Genomic DNA, 27833 nt, shown 5'->3' with positions numbered 1-27833 from the left:
TCCCTTTCCCTTTCAGGGATGGGGAGAGGGAAGAGAGTGTCTATTACGATTCTAAAAACTACCCTGACCCCAAACCACAACAAGGGAGAATGCCAGGCAGGAGGTATGTGGCACAGAAGCATTAAGAAGATACCACTGCTAATTCCAGGTGTGCCTCGGAGTCATTGCAGAGCAGCAAGGACAGCACAGCAAGTGTGCAGCATGTAAGAGGAGTTAGAAAATGAAATTCTAGCTACACAGTGTCCTAGCAGGGCCCTTGACTTTGCAAGGAAGGGCTGTCACAAATGTCTGTGTCCTCTCAGACAATTAGAACATCAGCAGCATAACTCTGATGAATAAAAGCAATTTATACTTTACTGGGTTCCCTTTATCCTTTGTAAGTACGTGCTTCCTTTGAGCAGGGCCTCACATCTCTGTGTGATGGTGGAAGAACAGCTGTTCCTGAGTCACATCTTGTGACAGGAGATTGGACTCAATCACATAATAGAGTTCAGAAGGGACCACAGAATATCTACTCCAAATGTCATCACAGATAACAGGCCTTAAACACAGATCCCAGCATCCTCAGGCAGACTTAGAACCATAATAAAAAAGCAAACCCCACCAACAGAAAAATGCACAAGCCACAAGAGGGGATTAGGAAGGACCAAGCAGCGACCTGGGCCTAAACCTGCTGTATTTATTAGCATCCTATCCCATGGCCTCTTGTCCCGTGCTGGGTCCCTCAATGCAGACACAGAGCTTCTTCTGGACATGAACTAATTAGATCCCCTACATTCATAGTCCCAAGCACATGTAAAGAAAGATGAGACCAAATTCCAAGACAGAAAAAAGGATCTGTAGAGGGTATCTCAAAATTGTTGGGTGAACATGTAAAAATAAATTACCACAGATATTGAACAACAAATAATATTGTTATTTTTCACCTTATAGTTATTTTTCACCTCACCATAGACATTGAGGTCCTCAAAGACTCTGGTTTTGACAACTATCCAGCATATGAAGATCCTAGTGGAGAAGACTGAAACAAGGAATGTCCCATATCTTCAGGAAGGCCTCTGAAATATGAGGGAAAGTGGTTTAGGTTTGGCAGAGAATTGGAGGAGAGGTAAAGAGCACAAAGGGGATAAGAGGGACCAAGGAAATTGTCAAAACCAAATTATTGGAGCAGACCAGGAGATGAGTGTTTTAAAGAATGGTCTTTGAAAGCTCCTGCGACCCCCTCCTCCCCCTTCGGGATCCGGCGTCTCTGCACTAAGGGTAAAGCTCCTTAGTCTCAGCTCTGCAGGGAGAGAGGGAGGTTTTCTGAACCCTGCTTCCCAAAAGTTTTGATGGAGCCACATGACTCCAGTGTCAGTGGTCACAAAGGGGACGAGTTGAACACAGTCATGAGGTTCTGCAAAAACCCCAAACCTCAAAGTTTATCAGCTGAGTAATTTTCTTTAGTTAAAACCCCTCAGCCTGCACTGTTTACAAACTATTTATACATTTCCACTTTTAGGAAAACAAACACTTTTCAAATTTTTATGGTGTTTTAGTTTAGTTCATAGTTGTGTTCATAGTTTAGTTCTTAGTTGTTGTGAAATCTCATTCTTCACTGTTTTTAAAATCTACAACGGATCATGCGTAATAGATTCCTTATGCACTTGAAGAACACCCCTGGAAGGCAAACACTTGCCCATAAGCTGAAAGCAAAAATTCTGCAAATGTATGAATTAATGGAGGCCACAAAAAACCCCACACAATACCCATTTCCCTCACCAGCATCCGTGAAGAAGGACTCAGCATTACTTTGAAACCCAACCGCTGTTCTATGAACAAATAATGAAAGGAAACTAAAAATGTTTTTTTACAAATACTGACCTTTCCACTTGCTGAACCAGCATGCACCATCAAGGAATTTTAATCTAAAAGTGTACAGGGCATGCAAAACCAGCACTACACCAAAAAAAAGCCTGATCAAAGTAAACACCAGCCTGCAGAGCTCAGCAGGTCATGTCACTGCGAATGTTCCAGGGCATCACCAGCCTTCATAAAAGAGCGTCAGGGAGTTGGGCCAGAATCAGTGATTTCCCTCAAAGCTGTTGTCCAGGGCATTTTTGATACCATACCTACAGTGATGGCCATTTGATGAACGGATCAAAACATACCAAAAATCTTAATGTGCCTGTCATGGGAGGGCTGGCTCACTTTTCACCACTGCTTTTTACCACAGGTTTACTGCACAGTTGCTTCCTCCCAAATGATACTTGTTCCAAATGTCCCAAACCAGAATAAAGCCTCCTCCTGAAGCAATTATTCTGTATCCTCATCTTCCTCTTGGAACTCCTCATCCACGTCTGTCTCCATAGTTACCTCTTGCAGCTGAAGCTCTGAGGGCAAAGCTACAGCTGGAAATTTTCAGTAGCTCTAAAACCAACTAGAAAGCTGCCACCTCCCTCTGGCATTCTCTTCTGCCTCACCAGGCTCTTCCCAGCTCAGAGATTCACTTGTCCTCTATCACAGCGCTTACATGTGAGTCATGATGAAGATCTTCAACCTGATCCTCAAAGCCTTTCACAGGACTTGGTGAGGTCACCTCAGGTCTGCACAGGGAAGAGCTCCAGCTCACCAGGACGTACATCACCAGCTCCTAGCACCATGAAATTGGTATCTGATGCTCCAGAACAAAGGCAAAAGTTCCACAAGACCAGGACCTAACTAATGGAGCTCCGTTCTCTAAACGATTAATGCAATTTACCACTTCCCAAAAAAGTGGGTTAAGATTAATGTCTTCAGACACACTCACAAGCTGCTGTCTCCCCAGTACAAGAAAAGACACTGACACACCAGAGCAAGTCCAACCAGTCCAATGTGGTGAGTGGCTGGAGAATGTGGAGAGAGGGTGAGAGAGCTGAGTTTGTTCAGCCTGCAGAAGACAAAGCTAAGGAAGGATCTGGGTTGCTGCCTGTAACTACCTAATGGGTGGTGGAGAGGCTGGTGCCACACTGTTCTCAGAGATGCCCAACAAAAGCACAAGAAGCAAGGGACACAAGTCACAGCAAGGGAAACTCTGACTAAATACAGGGAAAAATGACTTCACAAGATGAGTTACCAAACAAAGACTTGAGGAAGTTGACCAAACTTTGCAGTCAGCCCTGTTTCAAGCAAGCAGTTGGACCATATGGCATCCAAGATCCCTTCCCCTAACTTGCTTTAGGAGTCTGTAATATTTATCCTACAGAATGAGGAAAGGAAGGAAATAAAGAAGTGGTAGTGAGTTCTGAAATGGACTGCATGACCCTAAATGACTTTGGTTCTTTTTGCAATGCATAATGCTCTAAGGCACCTAATACATCTACTGGGCACTGCACAACACTATGTGCAAAGATTATCTAGCATCTCAGATGCAATAGAAATATGAAATTTCAACATCCACCCAGGCTAATTAGCACGCCTGCAGATTGCTGCACTGATTCTGCTTCACTTCCTTCCATTTTGAAGCCAGCATGCCAAACTGAAGGCATCTCTGAATTGCTCTGTGCCTCAGTATTTCATTTGTAGAATGAGAATGGTCGTTCTGCCTTGTCTATTTAGATGGCAAACAACTTAGGGACAGAGGTCCTCTTTATTACAAATAAATGTACAAATAAATGTACCACCTTGGGTCCCAGAGCCCAAACGCAGGGTCGTGAAGAGTAGTCTCACAAATAACATTACCAGCAATAACAGTATCATAAGCAGACAGCCCAAGAGGATTAGATTTTCTCTTCCATCCAATCTTTCATAGCAAAAAAAAAAGAAAGGATTAAAAATGTAGGTAAGTCTATCTTTCAGACTGAACAGGACAGGACTGGAACCACATCTATAAATGGTAAAGTAATTATTCCAGCTCTGACGTTTCTTTGGAGGATGCAGAAGGAAGTGAGTGACTTTGAGAAACTCTGTATTTACAGTGCAATACATTTGCTGCTTGCCCCAGTAAAATTCTCAATAGTTTTGGTATTTATTCTGCTTGGTGAAGAAATGTCACTGGCAAAACATATTGGAAGCAGTTCAAACAACAGGAGAAAACCAAACAAACCTCAAATATTAGCTGCAAGCTTCTGATTAGTGTTTCAATGATTTTGGAAAATATAACTGTGGAAAATAAATTAACTGGCATTCTCAATCCTCCAGATAAATGAACCAAGGGAGCTTGGTAATGGATTCAGAAAATTAAGGCCATATTTGGTTTTCTTCATTCTGCATGGGCAATTATAACACTATTTAATGAGTTTCTAGAACCTCTTGACCAAAATGCTCTGCAGTTACAACTAAAAGATCATCAGGCAGAGAGGCAGGATGTAGATATACCAGGACAGCTACGAGTAGGACAGCACAGAAAGATTGTAAAAAAATTGAGGGGCTTTTTGCATGGTACTCCAGGGACAGCTTTAACTCTAGGTAAGTGTCAACAGACAGACAACAGCCACTAAAAGTCTCAGGCTTTCTACTTTCATCTCCAGGACAAGCAGAAACACTAGTCTTTCTGGTATTCACCTCTTCATCAGGGTTGACCCAGCATTTGGCCTTTGGCTTCCTCAGACAAAGGCAAGGCTGAATCAGCTCTTCTGGGTAAAAGCAACTACAGAGTCAATGTGGCTGAACCCTGGAGAAGAGGTATTTAGGCTTAAACTGACCCTCAAGTGGAAACGTTTCTAATCCTTCCTACTATGGAAGTAGGACAGTATTTTAATTTTTTTTTTCTTCAAAAGTAAGGCCTTATCTGAGACAAAACAGAAGACCAGAACAGAACCATTGCAGCCTTTCAGTAAAACTGTAGATACCACAGGACCTTCACTGTTATGCTGCCTAACACTTAAACTAACTTAAGGGTTATGGACTAAAATCATAATCCACTAAAGCTCTGTTTCAGCCTACACAAAAAGTTGTAGGTGAACTATTTGAAAAAGCAGGTGGCTAGCAGCACAATGTTACCACTGTTTCATTTTAATTTTCAGGTTGGTTTTAGAACTCATTCACTGATAGATTTCTCTGTATCATGGGGGAAGGTAGGGAGGTCCTTTTAAGCCTAACTAGCAAGAACATTTTTAGGGAAGATCAAGTCAAAGGTGATTTGTCACGAAAGTTTCCAAATACAGCTGGGAGGCAGCGTTCTTCAGGTACTTCTGAAATTGTCCCATAGCCATCCTTAGAGCAGAACAGATCTACCAGTGAGAGCAACAGCAAAACTATTAAGTATTTGTGTAACCTGGCTATCAGAACTGTTACTATTACACACACCTCACACATCAAGCAAAATTAGATTCAGAGAGAGAATCAATATTCTCTACCATGGTTTAGCTGCTTGAATAGATATTACAATCCACATGATCTAGAAGGAACCAGTTTTGATATCCTTTACAACATTTGCTTTCTAGTGCACTTGCCAAAATAAATGTTGCTAAGAGTTTGTCTACACTGTCAATCAACCAGTTTCAGTACAGGGTTAGGTCTAGCTCATACAGGGGTGTGTCCAGCTCACGCTGTCCTGAGTTCCTTTACAATAATTATTTTTGTAGTGCAGACAGAATTTAAATGACCTTTACAAATTATCAAGCTGGGATGAATATATATCTGCTAAATATATTACTGTCCTTTGTCTTCTTCAAGTCACAATGGGCTTTCCAATGAGAGCGATCTCATTTGCACGCTGTAGCAAAAAGCATTTAGTCATGCAAGGAGTTCCTAAGTTATCTGATGTGTTTGGTGCAAATGATAAAAACATCACTTCCAAAGTAAAAATTTACCTCATTGTGTAAAAAATAAGGTACTAATAGGAGACCTCTTCAAAACCAAAGACATTTAATGCCTATGAAGGAAAAAGACTGGCATAATTTGGAATTTGAGTGTTGACTTAGAGATGGAAAGACCTATTAAATCATTCATTCCCTCTCTTTGCCAAGATAGGAATATTTCCTACAGAACATTTCATACTCTTCTGCCTAGCCTGATTTTCATAATGTAAGTACTGGAGTTTCTATCCCTTTCCATGCAAACACAGCTCAGGCTCAGGAAATACTCCTTTTTGAGAACATCATTCCAAACCCTCCTGCTTTATAAAGCAAGCACAAGACATTTGCATACACGTATGGGTGTATTAAGTCACAAACGGTGCTTTGAGACAGAGAGGACATTTGGCAGTGGGAAGGATGTGGGCAGGAAGCACACAGCTCTGGAAGGGGCCACCAGTGGGCTGATCACTGATAAATGTGCTGGTTTTAACAGACAGGAGTGTTTTTTTGGCATTCATCTGTCCGTACCCGTGTCCTGCCTGCATACTCAGCTAGACTCAGCCAGCAAAAGTCATTGTCTGTTTCAGACACTTTAGGATGGGATGAATCATGCCCTGAAAGTATCTAATTCTCAGCACTGACTTTTAAGTGAATCAGTAAGCAGGGTCTGCCTTAGACAACTCTAGTCTGTTTGTCTAGAGGTGCATCAGGGAGATGAGGGTCAGTTTCTGTTGCCCCATGGGAGCCTGGATACTGCTTTCATGTAGGCAGCCAATGCAGAAATGTTAATTTTTGAGATGAATCCCACACCTACAATTAAAGGAGAAATGAGTCTCATTCTCTATGACCATGTTTGCATAACTACCCTTTATGTGCTTTCCTTGCTAATTCCTCACCTGTTTTGCTTTAGCATTGTGAAAGCCAGAAGAACACTGAGCCTGACAGTTGTGCTGGGAGCAAGAATGAAGTGGCCTCCTGAAAAGATTTGGTTCTCTTCTCCTCACCCCAATGAACCACAACAGTCTTACTCATACTTTACACCACAAAAGGGAGGGCCTAGGAGGTGAACAAATGCTCTGGCAACTCTGTTCCTCAAGCTTACTGGACTGCTAGGCTAGAATTCCATGATCTTTGCCTTTCTGTTACAGAAGAGAGAGAGTTCCAAGAATCACAAACATCAAGAGGATTCTTGACAACACTCTTGCAAGACTGATGAGTAGCTCAGGTTGGAATGATATGATGGGGCATCTCTGGTGGCTTCTCTGAAATCCAGGAGGATTTGAGAGAATTGGAGGTCATGTCAGAGTACCCACTGCAGTCAGTCATACATTTACTATGTTTGGAAAGTTGCCATCTAGCATCATATCACAAAGTGTGGAAGGGAGTTCACAAAATCTGTGAACTTCTACAAGAAGCTGCAAAAGTTTTGGCTGTACACTAGCTGTATCCCCTCCATCACGTGTCCCCATTCTGGATGCCTCTGTTTAGCAGGTGACAGATCAAGCTGACCTGTTACACTTGGCCCAGGCAATCACTGCAGAAGAGTATGACTATGGCACTGCAAGTATAAAAGAAACAGTTTGAGAAAGAAACTGACTTTCCTGCCTGAAGGCTCCTTTGGTTGAACATAGCCAGCATGGAAAAGATCAGGGCTTTACCTGTACCTAATAGTTTGCATTAGTGTTTTTTTCAATTAACCAAACTTCTTAGCAGTTTTCTTAAGTATATACATGTGAAAAATATAATCTTCCATCAGATCTTTCCCACTTTACATGACATGCATGCAGAAACGTGCTAGCTAGTGGATTAAATGCCATTCTGAGAGCAGTAATAGCACAGAGAGATATCACTGTCAAAAGAATGCTGATTTACACAGTGTGATCAGTAGATCTGCTCCGACAGGTTACAGATTTTGTATCTTTATTAACTGTGTGTCAGTTTTACATTCTGTTCCAGTTAGCTTGTGACAGATAACTATTTTTTAAAATCAGATCTCAAGGCAAAGAAATGTCAATGTGGAAAAATAAATACAAATACATTACTCAAGCTTCTTGAAAGTATTGAGCTAAATGGCACGTTGACTTAAATTGCTGAACTCACAGTGAGTAGCTTTAAGTAGAAATAATTTTGAAGTAAAAATACTGTAAAGCATTAGACATTTTAAAAAGCTGAGTTAGATTAGTATTAGAGAAATTATTACTCTTACATTTTTATTACCTATTGAGCTGAATCTGTCTTCCTTGAAGTCACTAGGAATATTAACATCAATTTAATTAACTTAAAGCAAGATTTAGCCCAGAAAGAGTTATTTTGCCATGAATAAAGGAGAAAATGAAGTCTGAATCTCAGCTTTTCCAGCACAGCACCAAACTCAGATCCACAGAGATATTTGGATATGGATCTCCCAATGGACAAGAAATAGACAAGAAATAGACAGGTAATACATTTGAGAACTTGGAACTCGTTAGCTGAGGTCCATATTGAACACAAACTGTATTCACCATTTCCCAAGACAGGTGAATAGCAAATATAGCAGTGTGGGAAAACAGCAATATAAAAGCAGCATTATAAAAAAGCATACCTTGACCTCTGCAATGATGAAGGCTGGATTAATTTTCCAACATTCAGTATGAACCATAGGAACTCATGGCTACTAACTAGCAGCTGGGTGCAGCTCCATGGGTGGTGGTCAGTTTGGGACATTTTATGCTGCTTCTAACAACCATCCCCTCAAAAGCAACAGAGACTGGCTGGCTGGAGTCACCCTGCAGGACAGAGCCAGCCAAGGTGCCATCAGCTGAAACATCTTGTTTAAACAAGAGGTAACATTCTAATCTGTGTTACACCAAAGTTAATCAGAGGCACAGAGATGCTAATAGGATCAAAATCAAGCTGAGTGTCAGCGTAAAGACTGTGGAAGGCTGTGGTTGCTCTCCAGAGTGTCTCAGATTACTAACAGATTACTCTCTGGATTGCTGTCTTGGGTCTCAAAGGAAAATTGTAATATTGCCAGGACAGTTTTCAGTTACCAGCCTTTATTGTGAGTGTGCCCTATGTAGATCTGTGCATGTTGAGTGACATGGAAATATTATTTTCATTTTTTTTTCCAGAAAAATGCACTCACTGAATGAAGGGAATTTGTTTTTCCTACCATTTTTATCCTGTTTTTTTTTTGTTTGTTTGTTTGTTTTTTAAATGTAGCTGTGCCAAACAGAAGGTCATTGTCTCTTTCATTCACCTTGTGCCTGCATCTCGAATTTGCTTTCACCCTAAGTATAACTTGTTTAAATTCTGTAATCATGCCACAACTTAAGCTTTTTTTACCCCTTGTGTATTTTACACGTCTTCCATTATTTGCATAATTTTTTGAAGATACACTCTGACAGATAATCTTACCTCAAATTAGATAAATCATATAAGGAGTTTTTGGAGGTACTAGATGATTCTGCTCTCACAGAAGGTTCTTGCCCACATTATTCTCTCCTGCTAAAAAAAAACAAAAACCAAACCAAACCAAACCAAACCAAAACACAAAATAAGCCATGGGAGAAAATTTTCCTTGAGATCATCAAATGTTCAAGTTCAAACTGAACATTGAAGTCCAAGGTTCAAACTGAATTGCTACAGAATAGGCCTTGTGGTATGTCCAAACCCTACAGATTTCAAGGAACACTGAACCTTGGAGATTTTTAAAAAGGCTACAGCACACTTACCAAAGGGGTTTTTTTCTTCATGAGTCTTGTCATCTCACATTCACTGAAGTTGTATTATAAACATTTCTGGTAGTCAGAGATCTCTGAACTTTGCTTTAAATGAACTGCAGAACTCCTTATATGCTAAGCACCTTTACTGATTTGCTTTAGACTTTCTAGGAATATTCTGCCACAGGATGTAAAGATGTTAAGTGATAGGAAACAGAAGGTGACTTATCCTGGCCAAGTAAAGGTGCTAGAGTTTGTAGAAAAAAAGATTGTAACATGAGACAAAGCAGTCATCATCTGTGAATAGATCACACCTTAGGACCTCACCACCTCACTAACATGCCAGTGGGATTTTCTGGATGTTGTCATTTTTACAGCTGAGTGTCTTAGAGAATTAAGTAGAAATAAACATAAGTACATCAGGTGAAGTCCTGTTTCTTAAAGCTTTCAGAGATAATGAAAACCTCACTGTGGATATGCTAGAAATATTTTTCAAGACCTCAGTGTTTGTGAGATGTCCTCAGTTCCAAAACTGATGATGATTCTATTATTGTCAAATCTCATAGATTCAGCCTTGTATTGCCCTCTGGCACTGTCAGGGACACTGCTGAAGAGCAGATGCATGCTGTAAGAGAAGAGGAAAAAAAAAACCAGCAAAGAAAGTCCAGTCTTTCACATACATAGACCATGGTCTCAAGATGCCTGCCTAGCTCTGGCAGAACACACCATTCTTAGTGAAACACCTTCTGAGCACTTCACACTGAGGCAGAAGTTTCTGCACCTAAAACTCAGTTTAGGTTGCTAGAATCCAGTTGCAACATAGTGTTGTTATAATATTTAAGGCACCATTCAGAATGTAGTTGAGATGTCTGTGCTAAGGAATAGTTTTATCAGTTTCAATACAATACATCCAGAAGACAGCAAAATAGCAAAGCAGCATTACATTAAAGCAAAACAACAGTATCTTACACAGACTACAAATCTGTGGAGCTGCTGGGATTGTATTTCAATGCAATCTATTTATTATAACTACTATGGGTAAAAAAACTACCACTAATATATGACACAATGATCCTGGCACTACTTTGAGGAAGTACAGAATGGTCAGAGCTCCTTGTGGAACAGGTACAGCAGTGTGGCATCTTAAGTGTGGCCTGGGCATCTGTGTCAGCAATGGGCAAGGTAAAATCTTTAAAAAACAGGGTTTCACTGTGAGCACAGACAGGGACCAAAAATTTGGGACTCTTGCATAAGAAGTGATCTTCTAATCTGCATATTTAACTTTTTAATTTTACCTATTCTAGTCATTGTTGCTGGCTTGTTCTTGACATAAAAAAACATAAAGAACATAAAAAAGTCTTGATTTTGAATGTAAGCCTCATGAAATGATCTACAAAACCCAAAAAGCTATGAATGAGAATATGATTTGATTACATAAATTTGGGAGTTCTTTAGTGGTATTCACTATTCCCTATAAATACACCTGGAAAAAAGGATATTAAAAAAAATTCTTAGAGCACAGGTCCAACTGTCCAACTGCCTTCAACACACTATCTGTTTTTCCCAGGTAGTCTTATAAAAATATATAAGGTATAAATTAGGCAAAGAACGTGTATAGTTAAGTCCCACATCTATAACCATAGTGATTATATTGATAATTTGAAACTTTCTGCCCAGGTCTAATTTATTCACATTATTTTTTTTTCTGTAAACAGCAAGAGACAGAAGTTACATCAAAGCAGAAAGGAGATGCTGGCAAAACAAGAACTGCAAAAAGATGCTGACGATGGGATTCGTTTACCTTCTCTGTAAGCTTCTAATGCCATCTTAGACAGTCTAGGGACTATCTAGGGATCATCTCTTTGTTGCCAGATGCCACTCCAGAATGACACTACTCCCCTGCAAATCCTATGCCATATCTGCCAGCCCAGCGTGGCTGTCTCAGATATCCCAGGGCATTAAAAATAGGAATGGTTGCTTATATTTAAGTAGTGAATCACACCCTGACAATCTGGGTTCAGCGATACGTAAGCACTGTCCAAGCCAGCCCCAGAAAAGGATGTGCTGAGGAGGGGAGACACCCGAGGCAGTCCATCTGAGCAGGCTCTGGTCTGAAACAGCACAGCCAGACCAAGCTGGCATATCCTCACACAGCCCCACGGTGCTACAGGAGCTTACTGGCCAGGTCCCTGTCAGCTCAACGATCTTTGCACGACGTTATTGTGCATATTGTAGAAACTGCGGAGTTTAGGGAAACAGGAAAATTTTGGCTTCCTCTTTGCATTTTGGCTATACAATGAGGGAACTGTCCTCAGGCAGAGGTGGCTGAGAAGGCCTAGAAAGAAATCATTATATATTTGTAGCTAGGAATAAACACTAATCAGCTGCATTTGCTTCTAGATTATTTTGCTTTTCTTTTAAAATCTCACCTTCCTCCATTCTCTTGTAACTCCTAACAGAGCAGAGCATGATTTCCCTTTCACACTCTCCTTTCATAGCCACTTAGGGTCTTGTATCTTTGAAAGTTGCTGCCCATCAGAGATTGCAGTCTGCCTTGTACAGTACTCAGGTATGTTGAAATCTTCTGTTATCCTTCAAAGGATGGCTGAAAGAAGTGTCAGGTCATTATTTCAGGCTGTAGCTTAATACTCAGGCTTAGCCATGCATGATCTCTCTCCAGCCTTCACCAAAGACCTTCATTTACTGAAGGTCAAGGTATTAAAGTGTTATTTTTAAATATACTCCCGTCAGGGAAGAGTTTAAAATAGACTTCTACGAAAACGTACAGTAATTGGTTAAATCTTGTTAGCCATCACATGAAGATGATAACTCCTCCCAGGAAAAGACAAAGCAAAAGCAGCTTTGACATGGATTTATACTTAGAAGAGGAGCTGCAGGCTTACTGGGAAGGAGTTCACAATACAGGATCTTGGTATTAGCAGAAGAAACAGCTTGATTCTGCAGAGGAAGAGAAGGCAATTCAAGAAAAAAATTTCCTTCAGCATGATCTGCAAGTGACCTCCATGGATTCCCTACTTTGGAACAACCACCAGTAGACAGAAAGGTTAAAAAGATGGAGCTGGGAAAGGCAAAGCTGCTGAGAACCGGCCTCAACGCTCTGTATCAGGCCATCCACCCCATGCATGGGATTGCCTGGACAGATGGGAAGCAAGTGATGCTGACCGCTTTATACTATCACAACGGAGAGCTGAAGTTTGGAGACTCCAGTGTTGTTGGTCAGTTTGAGCATGTTCATGGGCTTTACTGGGGCCCGTGTTGCGCCACAAACATCCCAGCTCTGCTCGCTGTTCAGCACAAGAAGCACGTCAGCATCTGGCAGCTGGGCTACAGCAGCTCAGGGAAGAACAAACCCCTGATTTCTCAGACCTGTGAAGTCGGTGAGCCGTTGCCACTGCTTTCTCAGGGCTGTGTCTGGCACCCAAAGAAGGAAGTCTTGGCTGTGCTTACAAAGAGAGATGCTTCGGTCTTGCATGCTGTCCGTACTGACAACACTAGAGTTAAGGTTGATATCAAAAGCAGTGGAGTTATCCACTGTGCTTGCTGGACCAAGGACGGTAATCGCTTAGTAGTTGCCATAGGCAGTGCCCTGCATTCCTACATATGGGATGATGCTCAGAAAACTCTACATAGCTGCTCCTTTTGCCCAGTGTTTGATGTGGGAGGTTATATCTGTGCTATAGAGGCCACACTGGATTTCCAAATTGCCGTGGCTACTGAGTTGCCTTTAGATAGTATCTGTGGTTTGAATGCGGGCATTGCATTTGATATGCCATCTAGTACAGAAACTGGTTCTTTCAGCTCACAGTCTGCTTCAGGGTTTGGTGATGAGGAATACTCCATGGACCTTCGCAGGAAATCCACAGATTCAGACAGATCAGCTGTCGATTCCATTGCTTCTTCTTCATCAGGTCCTGTGGATTTAACCCATATCCTTGCAAACCACCGTCGGTCAGATCCTGGCCCTCTTATTACTGTGAGACGCAAAGATTCTGCAGCAGCAAATGGGCAAGATTCTTCTCACCTCATCTTGGTGACTTTTGAGAGAAAGGTAACCACCACCAGAAAAGTCACCATCCCAGGTATTCTAGTTCCTGATATAATGGCTTTTGACTTTAGAGCTCAGATTGTGGCAGTAGCCTCTAATACTTCTAACATTGTTTTGGTGTATTCAGTAACCTCTTCCTGCATGCCTCATATTCAACAAATCCAGCTGGAAAAAAATGAAAGGCCAAAGGGCTTATGCTTTTTGACAGATAAACTCCTATTGATTCTGATTGGCAAGCAAAAGTTCCCTGAGCCTACCCTCATTCCATCTTCAAGTTCAGACAGGTATGTAATGCGTCTGATGATCAAAGAATTGATGGTGGGAGAAGATTCTTCAGCATTGCCTGAGACTAAGCAGAATACGTTTTACAGCTTTGAATCCTCTGTTAATATACCTGGGAAAAGAAAGTTCTTCGAAAATCTTGCTACAGAAGACCCCCCTCAAAGCAGGGAGCTGTTAATCCCAAGAAGCACAACTATTCAATCTCCCAGTGGCAGGAGGAGACTCATCGAAGAAGTAAAGAGCCCTAGCTATGAGCAGAGCTCTTCATCAAGTGTGAGTGACTTAGATGAAAAAAGGCTCCCAGGTGACTCATCGGTGGCCTTGGAAACATTGGATGCTGAACCTACCAATCGTTCAGTGTCTCTTCCTGGTTTTGGCACACCTGCCAGGCTTTCCAGCAGACCAACTTCCCCTAAAGTGCAGTTCAGTGTGGTCCAAGAAACATCGAGTACTAAAAACAACAATTTGCCAAGTGAAAGAGGAATGAGTCACATATCTAGAAATCTAGAGAGACTTTGTGGCAGCTTCAATGAGCTACAGCTGAGTCTTTCTGAAGTGACTGACTTCGCCAAAAATGGGAGGAGGATATCTTTAGCCTATCCTTGTTCACAGGAACCACCTGTTGTTCATATCACTTATCAGGTAATGTTTTTTTGCCAGCTTAAAAGTATTGTGATAGGACACTGAATTTTTAGACAATCTTGTAGTTATTTAGCTTTAAATCAAGAGGATGCAGTTTAATTCTTATCGACCCATGAGAAATGCAACTTGAGTTCGACAAGAAGTTTAATCTAAAATGGTATTATGATTTGTCATTGAAACAACTCAGGATGATGTGGGTAACTTAAGAGGATATTTCACAGGGGAGATTTGTGTCTGTTCTTCTTTGATTACACACAACTGTCTTGGATACTAGCTAATTTAGTGTGCTAAACAGTTGTTAATGTACAAAAGGTTTATGCATTAGTTTAGTGCAGAGATGAGCCTGTGAGTTGGGTGGTACAGTAGCCCACCAGAAACATCATAAATTCAAACCCAAGCTCAAAACCAAAGTTGGAAGATGACTAGACTTTCATGAAGACTGAAAGAAAGTACTGAATCTCAGTTTCTGGGAAATTCAGATGGGCATGACATGAACACAGCTTATTTCTACTCTAATTTCTCACCACTACTCTTCACAGAGCTGGGCATACTAATTTGTAAAACATACCACCCCTTACAATTTTCTGGGAAAAAAAAAAAAGACATCTGTCAATACGTAATTATAGTTTCATTAAATAAATAGACAAATGTCAAATCATTATGTTCCTCTCCCACCCTCATTTTGGCAAAGTTCCTACTAGCTTCAACAAGAAGTTCAGCTAAGGAATGTAGGCTGGGTAATTATTTCTGGCTGTTATTCTTGGTATTATTTGCAGTAATACTAACACTATACTGATAATATTTTGGTCATGCTGATGCTAGTGGTGGTGCTGCTACAACCGGGGTCCCTTTCAGGGTGTAGATGCCAATCATAAATGCATCCTTATCTCGTGCAACAAAAGCAGCATTATGCCAAAGGAGCACATTGCATTGTGCTGGTGCTGAAGTATGCCCTTCCCAAAGAAAATTTGATTTTTCCTTTTAATGTAAAGAAATCCATTCAGGCATCTGAGTACCCCTCTTCAAACACTCATCAAGGGAATGGGGACTCAATTCAATCATATTCATTATTTTTTGGGAATTGTTCACTTGGCATTTAAGCAGATTCTAGATGTTAGGTACTCCAGATGAAAGCAAGGCTTTTGATCTGAATTAGTCAGTAACTTAACTAGAATACATTATACAAATTCTGGTGAAAAAAAGCAGCATGTCTATTTTAAATAATTTAGTATCTTATTTGCCAAGAATCAAACCCTTCTGTTCTCCAGCATGTTCAAATTAATTCTGATTTCTTAACATAAATCAACTTATTTCTGTAGCAAGCAGCCCTTCACATTAGATTGGATTGGATTGGATTGGATTGGATTAACCTTTGCAAAGAGAAGTTTTGTTTGTGACATGTAACATTAATCTAGGATCTGAAGTCACTGTGCATGTTTGCTGGCACAAGCAGTAAGAATTAATTATCCTGTTTTTTTCTTTGCAAGCAAAAAAACCCAATATTAGTACTTCTAAAATACTGCTAGACTAACTACATTTAGAAAGGAAGACTCTTATTTATTTGAACAGGTTAGTTTCACATTGAGGCAGCAAAAAGCACCTCTACTACCACATTATAATGGCTCAGAAAAACTGCCACTCAATGTCCTTCCAACACACATAGCTTTTCTGTGTAAGTCCCAGCTAATGCCTTTGCAGTTCAGCCCCTCTTCTGAAATCTAACAGGATCACAGCATGATGCCAAAAAATAATGAAAAATTGACCGATGGCAAAAAAGCCTCCAGACAGACAGGGAAATATTTGCTTCATAAGCAGCTAATAATTTTCTTGGAAAATAGTTGTTTTGATTAGTTTGGATTCAGACATCTGAACCTTGCTCCTCCTTCAGGAGCTGATTAGTGCTCTGGTGAGCTGAGACCAGCTGGGCTGTGGGTTCCAGCCAGGCTCTGTGTTCACAGTGCAAAAAGTCAGGAAATAGCTTTATTGCCTTATGATATAAATATCAGCCTGTGGAAACCATTCTAAGCTTTAGGAATGCTGCAGTCTGGTCAATAATATGGCCATTATCTTTCAGCTTTTTCTGCCAAGCACATGGCTTCTTACATGTTTGTGTAATCCCCAGCACAGCAGAGGCTCAATCTTGATTCAGAAATCTATTGTACTATAAAATATAATGATCACCACTGCAATAACCATCCTTATGCATTAAAAACATAAAAGGAAAGTTTAAAATGCAATAGATAAAAAATGTAGCAATAATTAACAGGCAATTAGGAACACTGCTGTGCAGGTACATTTATGCATGCTTCCAGTTCTGCTTAGGAAACCGTAACACAAACCAGAGTGCACATTACTTAATAATTCATAATGTCTGCTCACTAAATCCTCTTCAAAACAGTTGTTTATTCTCTTTGTGCTAGCCTGCCTATAACTCCTCCGAAGCCACGTCCATGCAGTGCTACCAGAATTTATATCCTTTGAGAAGAGGTGAGGCTCTGTCACAGATTTGTTTCTGTTTCATTTTGCAGCAAGATACTTTGATATTTCTTTTCCCCCAGAAAAGATACAGCTGCAGAATATTTTAAACTAGCCTCATTCAAAAGCTAATTACAGGGGAAATAAAGCCAGTCTGGATTTCAAATTAATGGCATTTAGACAAACCTCTTCAGGAGGGATAAGACTCATCTTAATCTGAAGAATACCTTAAATCTCCTACATTTTGCTCACCAGCAGCATTATGTCAGAAGTGTGTATCTCTGAGAGCATATATTGCATAATTAAACAGGAAATAAATATCTTTTCCTCAATTAGTCACAATTATTTCCTTTTCTTAGCACTCACCAATAATATACAAGTCAATTTGTACTTTTTTAGCATCTTCATACAATTTACTATGGGAAACTTTATTGCCAAGGTTAGCTATAAAATAAACAATTATTTTACACACAGCTGAGAGATTCAGAGAAAGCATCCAAATATATAGCAGTGAAGTTCTTCTGGTAGAGACACATGAAGCAGAGATAAAGAAGGGGCTATAAGGCTGGCACAGGAAAATGTGCAAAGACCAGGCTGGAATGCTCAGCTGTAATAAGACCTGGAAGCTTTCTGAAATCCAAAGGGCAATTTTGACTCAGGTTGAGCAATAGAAAGACAGTCATGAAAATGATGGAAGAGGAAGGTGATATGACTGCTTCCTGGAGTAAGAAACTAGTCAGCCATCCTGAAATTTAAAAGGAAGAGATTTAGGATGACCATAAAAGAAAGACCTGCAGTAGGCAAGAGAAGGTGTGATTAATGCATGGATAACATTTTGAGCAAAGGTTGAAGAATTTGTTAGGAACAAATTCTGACAACACTGTTCTGAAACTAATCAATAGCAGACAAGCAGGGTTTGCAGAGGAGACACAATACCTTTTATTAGAGCAGATGATTTGTTTGTTGGACACATAGATGCTAAAGAAAAGGAATATGTAATGTCAAAAATTAATCTCAGTTTTCCTATTGTGCAAAGAAAGTAAAGACCAGAGTTTAAAAAAAAAAACAAACCCACAACACTCAAACCAGAAAGATCAAAGGACAAAGGGTATATCTTGGATAACAATATACCTGAAGCAGAACCATTATAGGGAGCCATGAGCAGACATTCTAGCATGATGCCATCTGAAGTGCTGATGTGCACTGCAAATGCAAACCACACTGGGATTTAAGCACCCCTGAGCACCTCAGATCTCTTCCAACGCAAGTATTTTACAGGCTTATGCTTCTTTGACAGGTTAATTAGGGTTGTAATTGAAATGTCCCACATAAGGGCAAGCAAAGATACTCAGTTCTCCACCAAAATAAAATCAGGATCCGCCAAACACTCGAACAGGAATTACACCATCAGCAGAAATCATGACATGGAAGGGAGGAATGCAGGCTGCCAAACCTAATTAATACTGCCTATGGCAATGCTGTACAAGGCTTAATGAGACAAGGTACTCTGAGTGTCAAAAATCATAGTTCTCATTCCTCTTCAGTGCTCTTCCTTAGCCACCTGTCTTTTCACTGTCTTCTAGGCCAGAACGCCCACATCTATTTAATTTACTAGTTTTTCCCTCATCCCACACGATGTATGTGGGGGCAATGCAAAAGCAAGCTGACTAATGGGCACTAAGGTAACAAAACTGAAATTACCACTCAAGCACAACACAAAGAACTGAAATAATGGGCTTAAGAAAATGAAAACAGAATTCAAGGCAGCTACAACACTACTGATATCACAGTGCAGAGATGTGACTGACCAGTCGGATACCTTTCCTTTATAAAAAACAGATTGTTAATAGAAATAATAGGAAGAATGTTTAAACTACCTATAATTCAGTACTTGAAATCGTGCCACAGGGGAAATTATTTGTTGAACAGCAGAGAATAGGCATTAATAGAAGAAACATAAGATGGTTAAGGTATCACCTGGAGGAAGTTAGTAGATGGTTATAGTAGTATAAAAGAAAATGGAAGAAATTTACTAATGGAATTTCTCATGATTGAGCTAAAAGTTTCACTAATGATATGATGAGATAGACTCATAAAATCTGCATATGGCATACTGTTGGTAGTACTTTCAACAAAGGATCAGGATATCACACCTGTAATTCAATGAGTTGGGCACCTAGACTAAAAACAACTGATTGAAATGAACAAACATGAAACACATAGTGATATACTCCAGGACTAACAGAAAGAATTTCTGCTAGAAACTGAATATTTATTAGCTGAAAACAACCAGGGATGACAAAAGCTTGCATGTGTTAAGTGACTACAAAATGACTGAATAAAAATGTGATTTGTTTATACCAGAACAAAGGCAGTCTGCAGGTACATCAGAGAGGCACATCCAGTACCCCACTGGGTACTGTGCTGCAGTACTGGGTAACACAGCCACGGGGCCTCATCTGGAAAACATTTCATATCTCTAGACACCCATGTTCGAGAGGGAGACACATTCCAACTGCAACTGATCACTAACCCAGTGATAGTAAAGCATCTCTCATTGGTAGCATATTCTTATTTACCTCACTGTTTCATCAGTTGTTGAACTCAGGTTCATGAAGATGGTCTGAGCATCCAGGCAAGGACAGGCAGTGCATTAGGAAATATGAGACAAGTGGTCAAAAAGCTCAAGAGGCAGAACTAGCAGCTGCTCAGCTGGGTCCAAAGTCACAGAAGACATGTTTACTTATACACACAGATGCACAGTGTATAGCATATAATACAGAAAACTTTTTTTTTGCCTTAGCAAATTATTTTCTTCTATATATTTGCATTCCAAAACTTGAGTTTTGAAAGCCAGTTTGGCAACGCTGTGAGAGGCTGGCTGCTGCCCAAAAGACCCTTTATAGGCTATAAAATGTGATCAAGGGCAGGCTGACATGGATGAAAGAAAACAATTCTTGAGTTGATGGTTTCTTTCTGTTGGATTTTTGTTGAGGGAGAGTTGGACTTCACATACTACAGGAAGCTGGCTAAAGAAACTTAAGCTGAAAATATCCACTCACATATGTGGAAATATATTTGTTTCTTCTGTGGTTATGTTGTTCTTAGTCTACCAACAAACTTTGCTTTAGGATAAAACAACTAATATTAAGGGATTTTAATTTGAGAATTGCAAGCCCTCTGATTTCTAGTGTAGATAAACAGCAACATACTAAAAACAGACACATACTTTGGGAAGAAACTGATTAAACTTAGATTTATTAGAAAATTGTCTTTGGGTTAAGGCATGAAAATGGGAAGTACTAAGGTGCAATTTTAGTTGTATTTCTAACTCTGTCACAAATCACTTCCATGACATTAAGTAAATCTCTTAATCTTCCTGTGTAATGGTTTGATTCTATATAAAAAGGGAAAACAGTTGCCTACCTTTCAAGAAGGAATGGGTTTAAATAATTAATCTATGTTATGATATGATATGAGTGAACATATTCCTCAAAGAGAAGACATTATTACCACTTAAACTAAATTTTAAACCAAAAAAGTGTAAATAATTAGAAGATTAAAACTGAAAAGATTCTTGACCTAACAGAATTTGAGAGAAGACAAAAATAAATGTAAAGATGATTAAGTTTATTATAAACAGAAGTGTATGACAAAGACAGAGAGAATAGCTAATATGAATGTTCACAAGTGATGAAAGACAAACAACTCTGAAACTTAAGCTTTGAGGGCTGTACTTGAAAAACTGGTTAGGATAAAAAATAGATGCCATGTAGTTTTGTGTATACAAAAATGTCTTTCACTTCCAATGGCTGTTCCAATAATAATTTCCAAGGCTCATTAAAAAATATACTAGAACAAAGTTATCCTTCGTGTACATTTCCATTCAACTGCTTTCAAGTCAGCAGAGGCAGAGGCAGACTGTTTTCTGATTATTCTTGAGTTAAAGTGTATTTGTGTGAAAAAATTAACTGCTTGGGTTAAGGCAATGTCCATGTCTCATGTGCAGTTCACCCTTTTCTATAAGTCATTAACTGAAGCACCAGTCTGGATAAACTCTGCTATTTCAATCTGAATTCAGGGAAATGAAGTAGATGTTAGATGTGCTAATCCAAGATACACAGCAACGAAAAGCTTTGCACAAATGCAGGCACAGGCAAAGAGCATCTTTGCAATTTAAGTGCAAAGCACATGCTGACTGATGAACGTTCAGTTCACGGAGCTTTGGGTGTATTCAGGTTCAACAGAATATAGTGCTATGTAATTTGAAGAGACCTAAAAATGACAAACAAGTTCTGTTCTAAAGTTACAGCTGTAATAAAATGTTACTATTAGGTTTATGACTAAGAAAATGATACTTGTTTGATGCATTCCTTAGGTATTCCCTTGTTAATTACACAGCAACAATTTTTTGGCTGTTTTGAGTGGGGAAAGAGATGAGACTTTTGGAAGTTGGAAAGTTTATGTTTTGAACAAAGATATTTTTACAGTTCTTATGTCTTCAATCAATCTTAATACATAAATAACAATCACCCGTAGACTATCCACATGGCCAATTGATGACAGAAGGGGGGAAAAACCACTTTTGCAACAGTGGGTAGACATTCTGAACATTTACATTTGCAGAATCTAGTGTGGCTGCCTGACAGCCTACATACTGCATACAGAAAAGTGAAAGTGATTGATTCAGAAAGGTCGTTACATGGCAAAAATGCACATGTTCACTGAGAGAGTGACTGAGTCAAAAGACAGCACAATTAGAAATGAAGACAAGCATTAAAAGAGACATTTATTTTGTCAAAGGTTGGATTACTTTGCACAGAAATAGAAGATGATGATGTTGTGAATTCACTCAACTGTAAGTTTCATATTAGCAAGAAAGACTGAAGGGTCAAGTAGACACAGACAGGGTAGGACTAGAACAGGAGCTGGATAAATTACATTCTTTCAACCCATTCTAAAATATTAACTGGGATCCCTCCTGAATGTACAAAACAGAAAGGTCTAGGAAATGGGGTAATAGACTGTTAATTCAAATAACAAACAGATTAAAACTGGGGATATTACAAACATAAGGGATGCCAAAGGAAATGTAACACATAGGATTTACACAGGTGGAAAGTATGGAGAGAAAAGAACAAAATTAAATTCATAAGACAAGGTATAGCACGATTAATTAGAAGAAAATGTCCAATGCACATTTATTTTATAAAGGCATTGAGTCACTGGAAAATTTGTAATGCTAAAATGACTTTCAAATTATAGCAGACAGGAAAATGTGAATGCAAATATATATCCTCTCCACCACCATATTTGTGGTCCTTGTGCCTTGCAGTAATCAGAATGACAGAACAGAAAGGTGTTGATTCTCAAGGCCAGCTGAGCTTCAGGAAGCATGAATATGTCACCTTTATATTCAAGTCTGTTCTTTTAGTGAATGTCAGAGCAAATTCCAGGGCTGTAAATACATACATTCCCTCTTGCTTAAACAAGTCAGCTTTTCAGAGAGAAAAAGACTGCTATGTGCAGTCTCTCTGCACTTCTCTTGATGCCAGAACTGAGGTGAAACAGCTGACCAATGACTATGGGAGCTGCCCACACATACAACTGAAACTGAGCAAAACACTCATTTGCTCTGGTTAGCATTTCAGACAACTGCATTCCAGGCGTGAGATATTCTCTCCCACGGGACTGACTGCAGGCAGGGAGACCCACTGGCCACGTACATGCATGACCTGATCCCTTACATACACAGGGCTGCTGCAGTTTTAAGCTGCATATGCACACAAAGCAAACAGCAAAGCAGCATGTTTCTGTTCACATGAGGCTATGAGATTGCACTCAGAATTGCACTGCATGATGGTGTCATCTATGAATTGTACCAAAGTCAGACAAAGAAAAATCAAACTGGCTGAAGAACTGCAGAAAGTAAGAGCAGAGGAATGGTTTAAAAGAACTCGGGCATAATGTCTAAGCCTTTAACAAGATCTTTTCTTTTCCATGCATGCATTTGAAGAAAAGTTTTTCAAATGGATCAGTTACTGAAGAAACAAAAGATGTTCTCCTCTGTGATGGCAAGATCCATCTGAACTTAGTCCAGCAGCTGTTTGATCTGCCCGTTATTGAAATGAAACATGGTATGTTCTCTTTGTTCCTGGTATCTGGTTTCACCTGAGATTTTTAGTGTAAAAGAAGCATTTGTGATAGAATAATTACCCTGTACTATAGTAAATTGAGATAGCTAACTTTTTTTTTGTAAGTATGTCTTCCTTTGTCTGAAATATGGCACAGTGTCTCTTCAAATCACTTAAATGGTAAGTAACTGCAGAACTACCTATTATCAGAGTAATATGTTAGATGCCTCTTAAGAAAGGAAGGCTGAGAAAATAATCAGCACACCGTGTTACCTGGGAATAGAAAAGTTTCCTTGAGCCCTTTTGGTGTTTGCTTTGCCCATCTTTACAAGCATGTCCCAGCCCTGACGCTGAGAGTAGGTCGGAGAAGAATTAATTCTGAGAATATGACACATATGTATGTATCATGTAGCATCTGGGATTATTTTACTGTAGGTAAACAGTGAAGGTCAATATTCTAATTTGCCAGCCTCACATTTCTACCACCCACCACCGATTCCCTTGTAAGGACAGAAGCAGCTAGGGAAATCCTAGCCCCAGCCTGGTCTCTGAATTCCCTTGTCCCTGTCCCTTCGTGCATGGTACCTTCTCAGTAGTGTACATACCATTATTTTTCAGCCATTTCCCTACAATGTTTCTGATAGCTTTCCTCATCAGAGTCCACGTATATTATGATCTTACAGTACAGAGTAGTTGGTAATAATTATGATCTTTTTGCATGTTTTCCACACTGAGAGATCCATAAATTACTCCCTGTCTTACCCCTTGTCTTAGCCCCTGACAGGCTGTGACACCTTGGCTTAATCAGTATACTCTGTCTTATGAGAGAGTAATTCAACTGTTGGTGAAATAAAGAACAAAAAGAAAGTATCAGTATAAGCTGTAGTTTTCTAAATAATAGTGATTACATACCAGACCACTACATAACAGGCTTATTATGAAAATGAAACCAGGCCTGGGATGTTACTGGTCCTGGCACCAAGGACAGTGGGAAAAAGAGTTGTAAAATATGCACCATTCTGTCATTCATATTCTGCTTATCTCCTTACTATTGATGAGACCACAAGACTGAAGTAAAGGGGCTACACACAGAACACAGATCAGGGGAGCTGCCTCTATCCGAGACACATTGTGCCATGGCAGTTTTCCCCGGGCTTACAGCAGTTTCTGACAGTTCTTCCAGAAGATAGGGATATGCAGGCTTCATATTTTTGTCAGCAGTGGCTCTCACCTGTGCAGTGGAGGGGAGGCAGAGGTGAAAGCACCTACTGGGTGTTGAGGCCTGAGCGATTCCCAGCAGGCCTCTGCGATAACACAGCACAACTTTGCAGCACATGGAGCTGATCATTTTTGGCCTGCACTTCCAGCTCTTGATTTTGGAAACATGCCCGTAATGAAAAAAAAAATTTTGTCAGCAGTGGCTCTCACCTGTGCAGTGGAGGGGAGGCAGAGGTGAAAGCACCTACTGGGTGTTGAGGCCTGAGCGATTCCCAGCAGGCCTCTGCGATAACACAGCACAACTTTGCAGCACATGGAGCTGATCATTTTTGGCCTGCACTTCCAGCAGGAAAAAAAAAGTTTAGAATTCAGTATGAAAATAATAACTAATGGGCCTGAGAATGCCTATTTTGAGCTCTACAGAACAGCTGAATATTTAATATTCAATTAGCAGAACACCACTCCTCAATTTCATGCATTAGACTTCAGAGATCTCAAAAGAATGCCTCCGAACCATCCCAACATGTCCTTCTCTCTGTTCAATGTGGTGCTCAGCTTTTCTGAAATTGACTCTATTTGTCAACAGGAAAACGAAAAACTGAAACACAAATCTACAAAATTTTCAGGTTTGGGGCAGAAATAGTTATGTGACTCTTTATTAATCTCTGGCCAGTGGAAGTTTATATTCCTAAACCTTACCTTTGCCACAAGGCACAAATATTAAATGTGATGCTTAAAAATATCACTCCCATCCTTTAATGCTAGATAATTAAAGGGGATGGAATGAAGAGTGTACTTTTATTATAATGACAGCCTGGCATTTTTTACTATTAATAAGCACTTAAATATATTGGGGGGAAAAAAAAAATCACAACTCTAGGCCAAATTCATACTCACAGCAAGGCTATTAAGATCACTGGAGTTATACAAGCAATGAACTTGGTCTCATCATTTGCACTTTAAGCCCAGGACTGTAATACAATTACCTGTACTAAATATAGCCTGCCATGTAGTGTCCTGGTGTCAGCACACAGGAGTCTCTCTTTTCAGCAGGTCATCACCGTAATAATTGTGCGTGGCAAAAGGGTATCACAGTCTGCAAAAGGTTTTTCCACCACTGAAATATTTTGTGAGCTATGCTTCAAAGTAAGCATTGTTGATGACACCAAACATTTCAATCATTTCAAGTGGATGAAAAGAAGTCCCAAGAGTTTGCCAAGCTTTATCAGTTTGGATAACAATTGTAACTATGAGTTTGGACAGCAGAATCTCCACGTTCATGTCCATCGCTTATGGAATCTCAAGTCTGTCCAGAATTAGAAAGAAAGTATTAAGAGTAGAAGATTAAAGATTCATGGTTTGGAATGACAATCTTCTTATGATGTAACAGGCAACATGACAGCATGCAGTAGTGTCACAGCCTGGAAAAGTGCTTTGTTACTAGTATGGGGAGGGGAGATTTGCCTTCTCCAGGAAAATGCTTCATTTTGACTGATGAAAATTAAGCATGGTTCCTCTAGATTTTCTACATTTCCTTTTTCCACATTCCTTTTCAAAACACAGTTGGGTTTCAACTCCCAAAATTAAAAATTCAAACAACAGAACATAACAGGGCTTTCTTTACCTCAGATCCCACCTAATGCCCTTGCTCAGCAATAACAGGATCATGTGCCCTAGAAAATGTGTGACACAAAGGCTCCTACAATGCTTCTCAGTTGCCACATATTTTTTTCTTTTTCAAAAAATGTCAAGCTGAAAAAAAAGACAAATAGAGAATTCACTTTTTTCTATAAGAACTGCAATATTCAGTCCCAAATGAAGTAGATTAATCACAAGAAAAATATATATGGTACACATAGCCTCATTGTCAAGCTGCTTTGCAAAGGAAAGCAAAGATTAAAAGGGGAGTAGGTTTATTCTTCTGTTCTATGCAGTACAGAAAGTGAATCTCATTTGATGTGTTTGGTTTTTAATCTTGCCTTTTTTTCATAAAAAATTTTAAATGTCATTCAGATTTTGTTAAATCTCTTCTTTATAAGAAGACTTGATAAAAAATTATAGGACAATAAGTTTCCTTATATATTCTTCTGTAACTCATCTTTTGTAAATCATGATATCTTTTGTAAATCTTCTTCAAGCTGTAACTTCCATTTGCTGTGTGAGTTTGAAAACACACCGAACAATTTTGGCTTGACAGTAAAGGAGATGGAAATCCCTGCTTCTAGGACAAATACATCACAATAATTTTCCTTGCCAAGTATTTCATGTTTTATGATCTCTTCAGCATTTGGGTAGAGCAGGTGAGCAGAAAGGACAAGCAGAAGTAGATGTCACTAGTACAAAAGTCAGCACTGAAAGGTTGGCTGCGCTTTCAGAAAATGGAGATTCTTACAGAAGTAGCAAAGATGCACCTTGGTTTTTAACTTAATTTAAATAAAGATAAAATGCCTCAAACTTTTTGAGACCTTTCGTTTAGCTCTCCTTCACATTCCCACAAAGGTGTGTTTAGCACGGATTGTCAGAGCTTAATGGCATTAGTGTAATAGGGCTTTAGTGCACAAAAAGAAAGCCTGCTCTGCTCCTGTGCTGGCTGACTTCTTAAAACCTGCTTGGACATTTTACGTAACCAGAGCAGGACACTCATTTTCTTTTTTTGCTTAATTTTTACAGGCTCTTCTTGGATTGTCCTGACTGCAGACAAGGACGGCTTTGTGCCATTAATATTCAAAGCAACACAAGAGATAATCATAAGGGATGGAACTGACAGTTCAGAAGTCTGCGGAGGTCACTCCTACAAAAGAAGCATTTCAGTGCGACCCCCGAGCAGGGTGACATAATTTCTGAGCAGAGAGCACTAATGACATTCTTTTCTAACACAATACAGAGACACTCTGCAATGTCAGAAACTGAAAGACTAGAAAGCTGTCTTCACTACTTCCAATGTATTATAACAGTAAAATCTGTGGCTCTGTAGCTAAATCCCAGGGTTGGCTGGACCCTCATGGTTTCTTCTGAAGGATGAGACCCACAGTGAAGTTTATCACAGCAGCTTTTGCTAATGCCTGCCAGTGGCCTGAAGTGGATAGACCAGCCTGTACTTTAATTGTGGTGTATCGTCCACACTAAAGCTGAAGATAATACAACTGAAATAAAAACATTAAAGAAAACTAGCAAGTGAAAAAAAAGAAGAAAAAGGCTTCAGGCTCTCTTTGCTGTTCCAGTTGGAGCCCATGGAAACCTGCAATGTTTTCAGAAATACTTAATTTTTATATGAAAATGTTCAATTACTACAAAGGCTGCATCATTATCTCCTGTGTCTTCCTACGCAGCATGTAGATTTATACATGCACACAGAAGAGAAAGAAAAAAAACCTTTCAAGGTCAATTAAGGATCAAAGACATTGAACGTAAATTTGATTCAGCTAAATGTAAGATGTCTACGCTGAACTTGTCATCTAGACTTCTGTATGATCAGTCAGAAAAAGAAGAGGACTTCTACAGCAGATTACTCATGCCCTAACACTGATTTCTAAAACTAATTGTGGTGAATTGTCCCTAT

The 27833-nt window shown here is 39.6% G+C and overlaps 1 protein-coding gene across 1 annotated transcript; it reads left to right on the top strand.

Moving 5' to 3' along the window:
- Positions 1-12530: 12530 nt before the first annotated feature.
- On the top strand, positions 12531-27111 carry LOC103781001 (chromosome unknown open reading frame, human C2orf44). The gene is made up of 3 exons (XM_008948706.1): positions 12531-14447; positions 22939-23059; positions 26945-27111. The coding sequence occupies exons 1-3, from the start codon at positions 12531-12533 to the stop codon at positions 27109-27111; spliced, it is 2205 nt and encodes a 734-aa protein (XP_008946954.1).
- Positions 27112-27833: the final 722 nt, after the last annotated feature.

The sequence above is a fragment of the Merops nubicus genome, unplaced genomic scaffold (genome assembly GCF_000691845.1).
Source record: "Merops nubicus isolate BGI_N331 unplaced genomic scaffold, ASM69184v1 scaffold22611, whole genome shotgun sequence".
Classification (NCBI taxonomy): Eukaryota; Metazoa; Chordata; class Aves; order Coraciiformes; family Meropidae; genus Merops; species Merops nubicus.
Note: the sequence above shows the minus strand (reverse complement) of the source record. Positions and strands in the feature narration are given on the sequence as shown.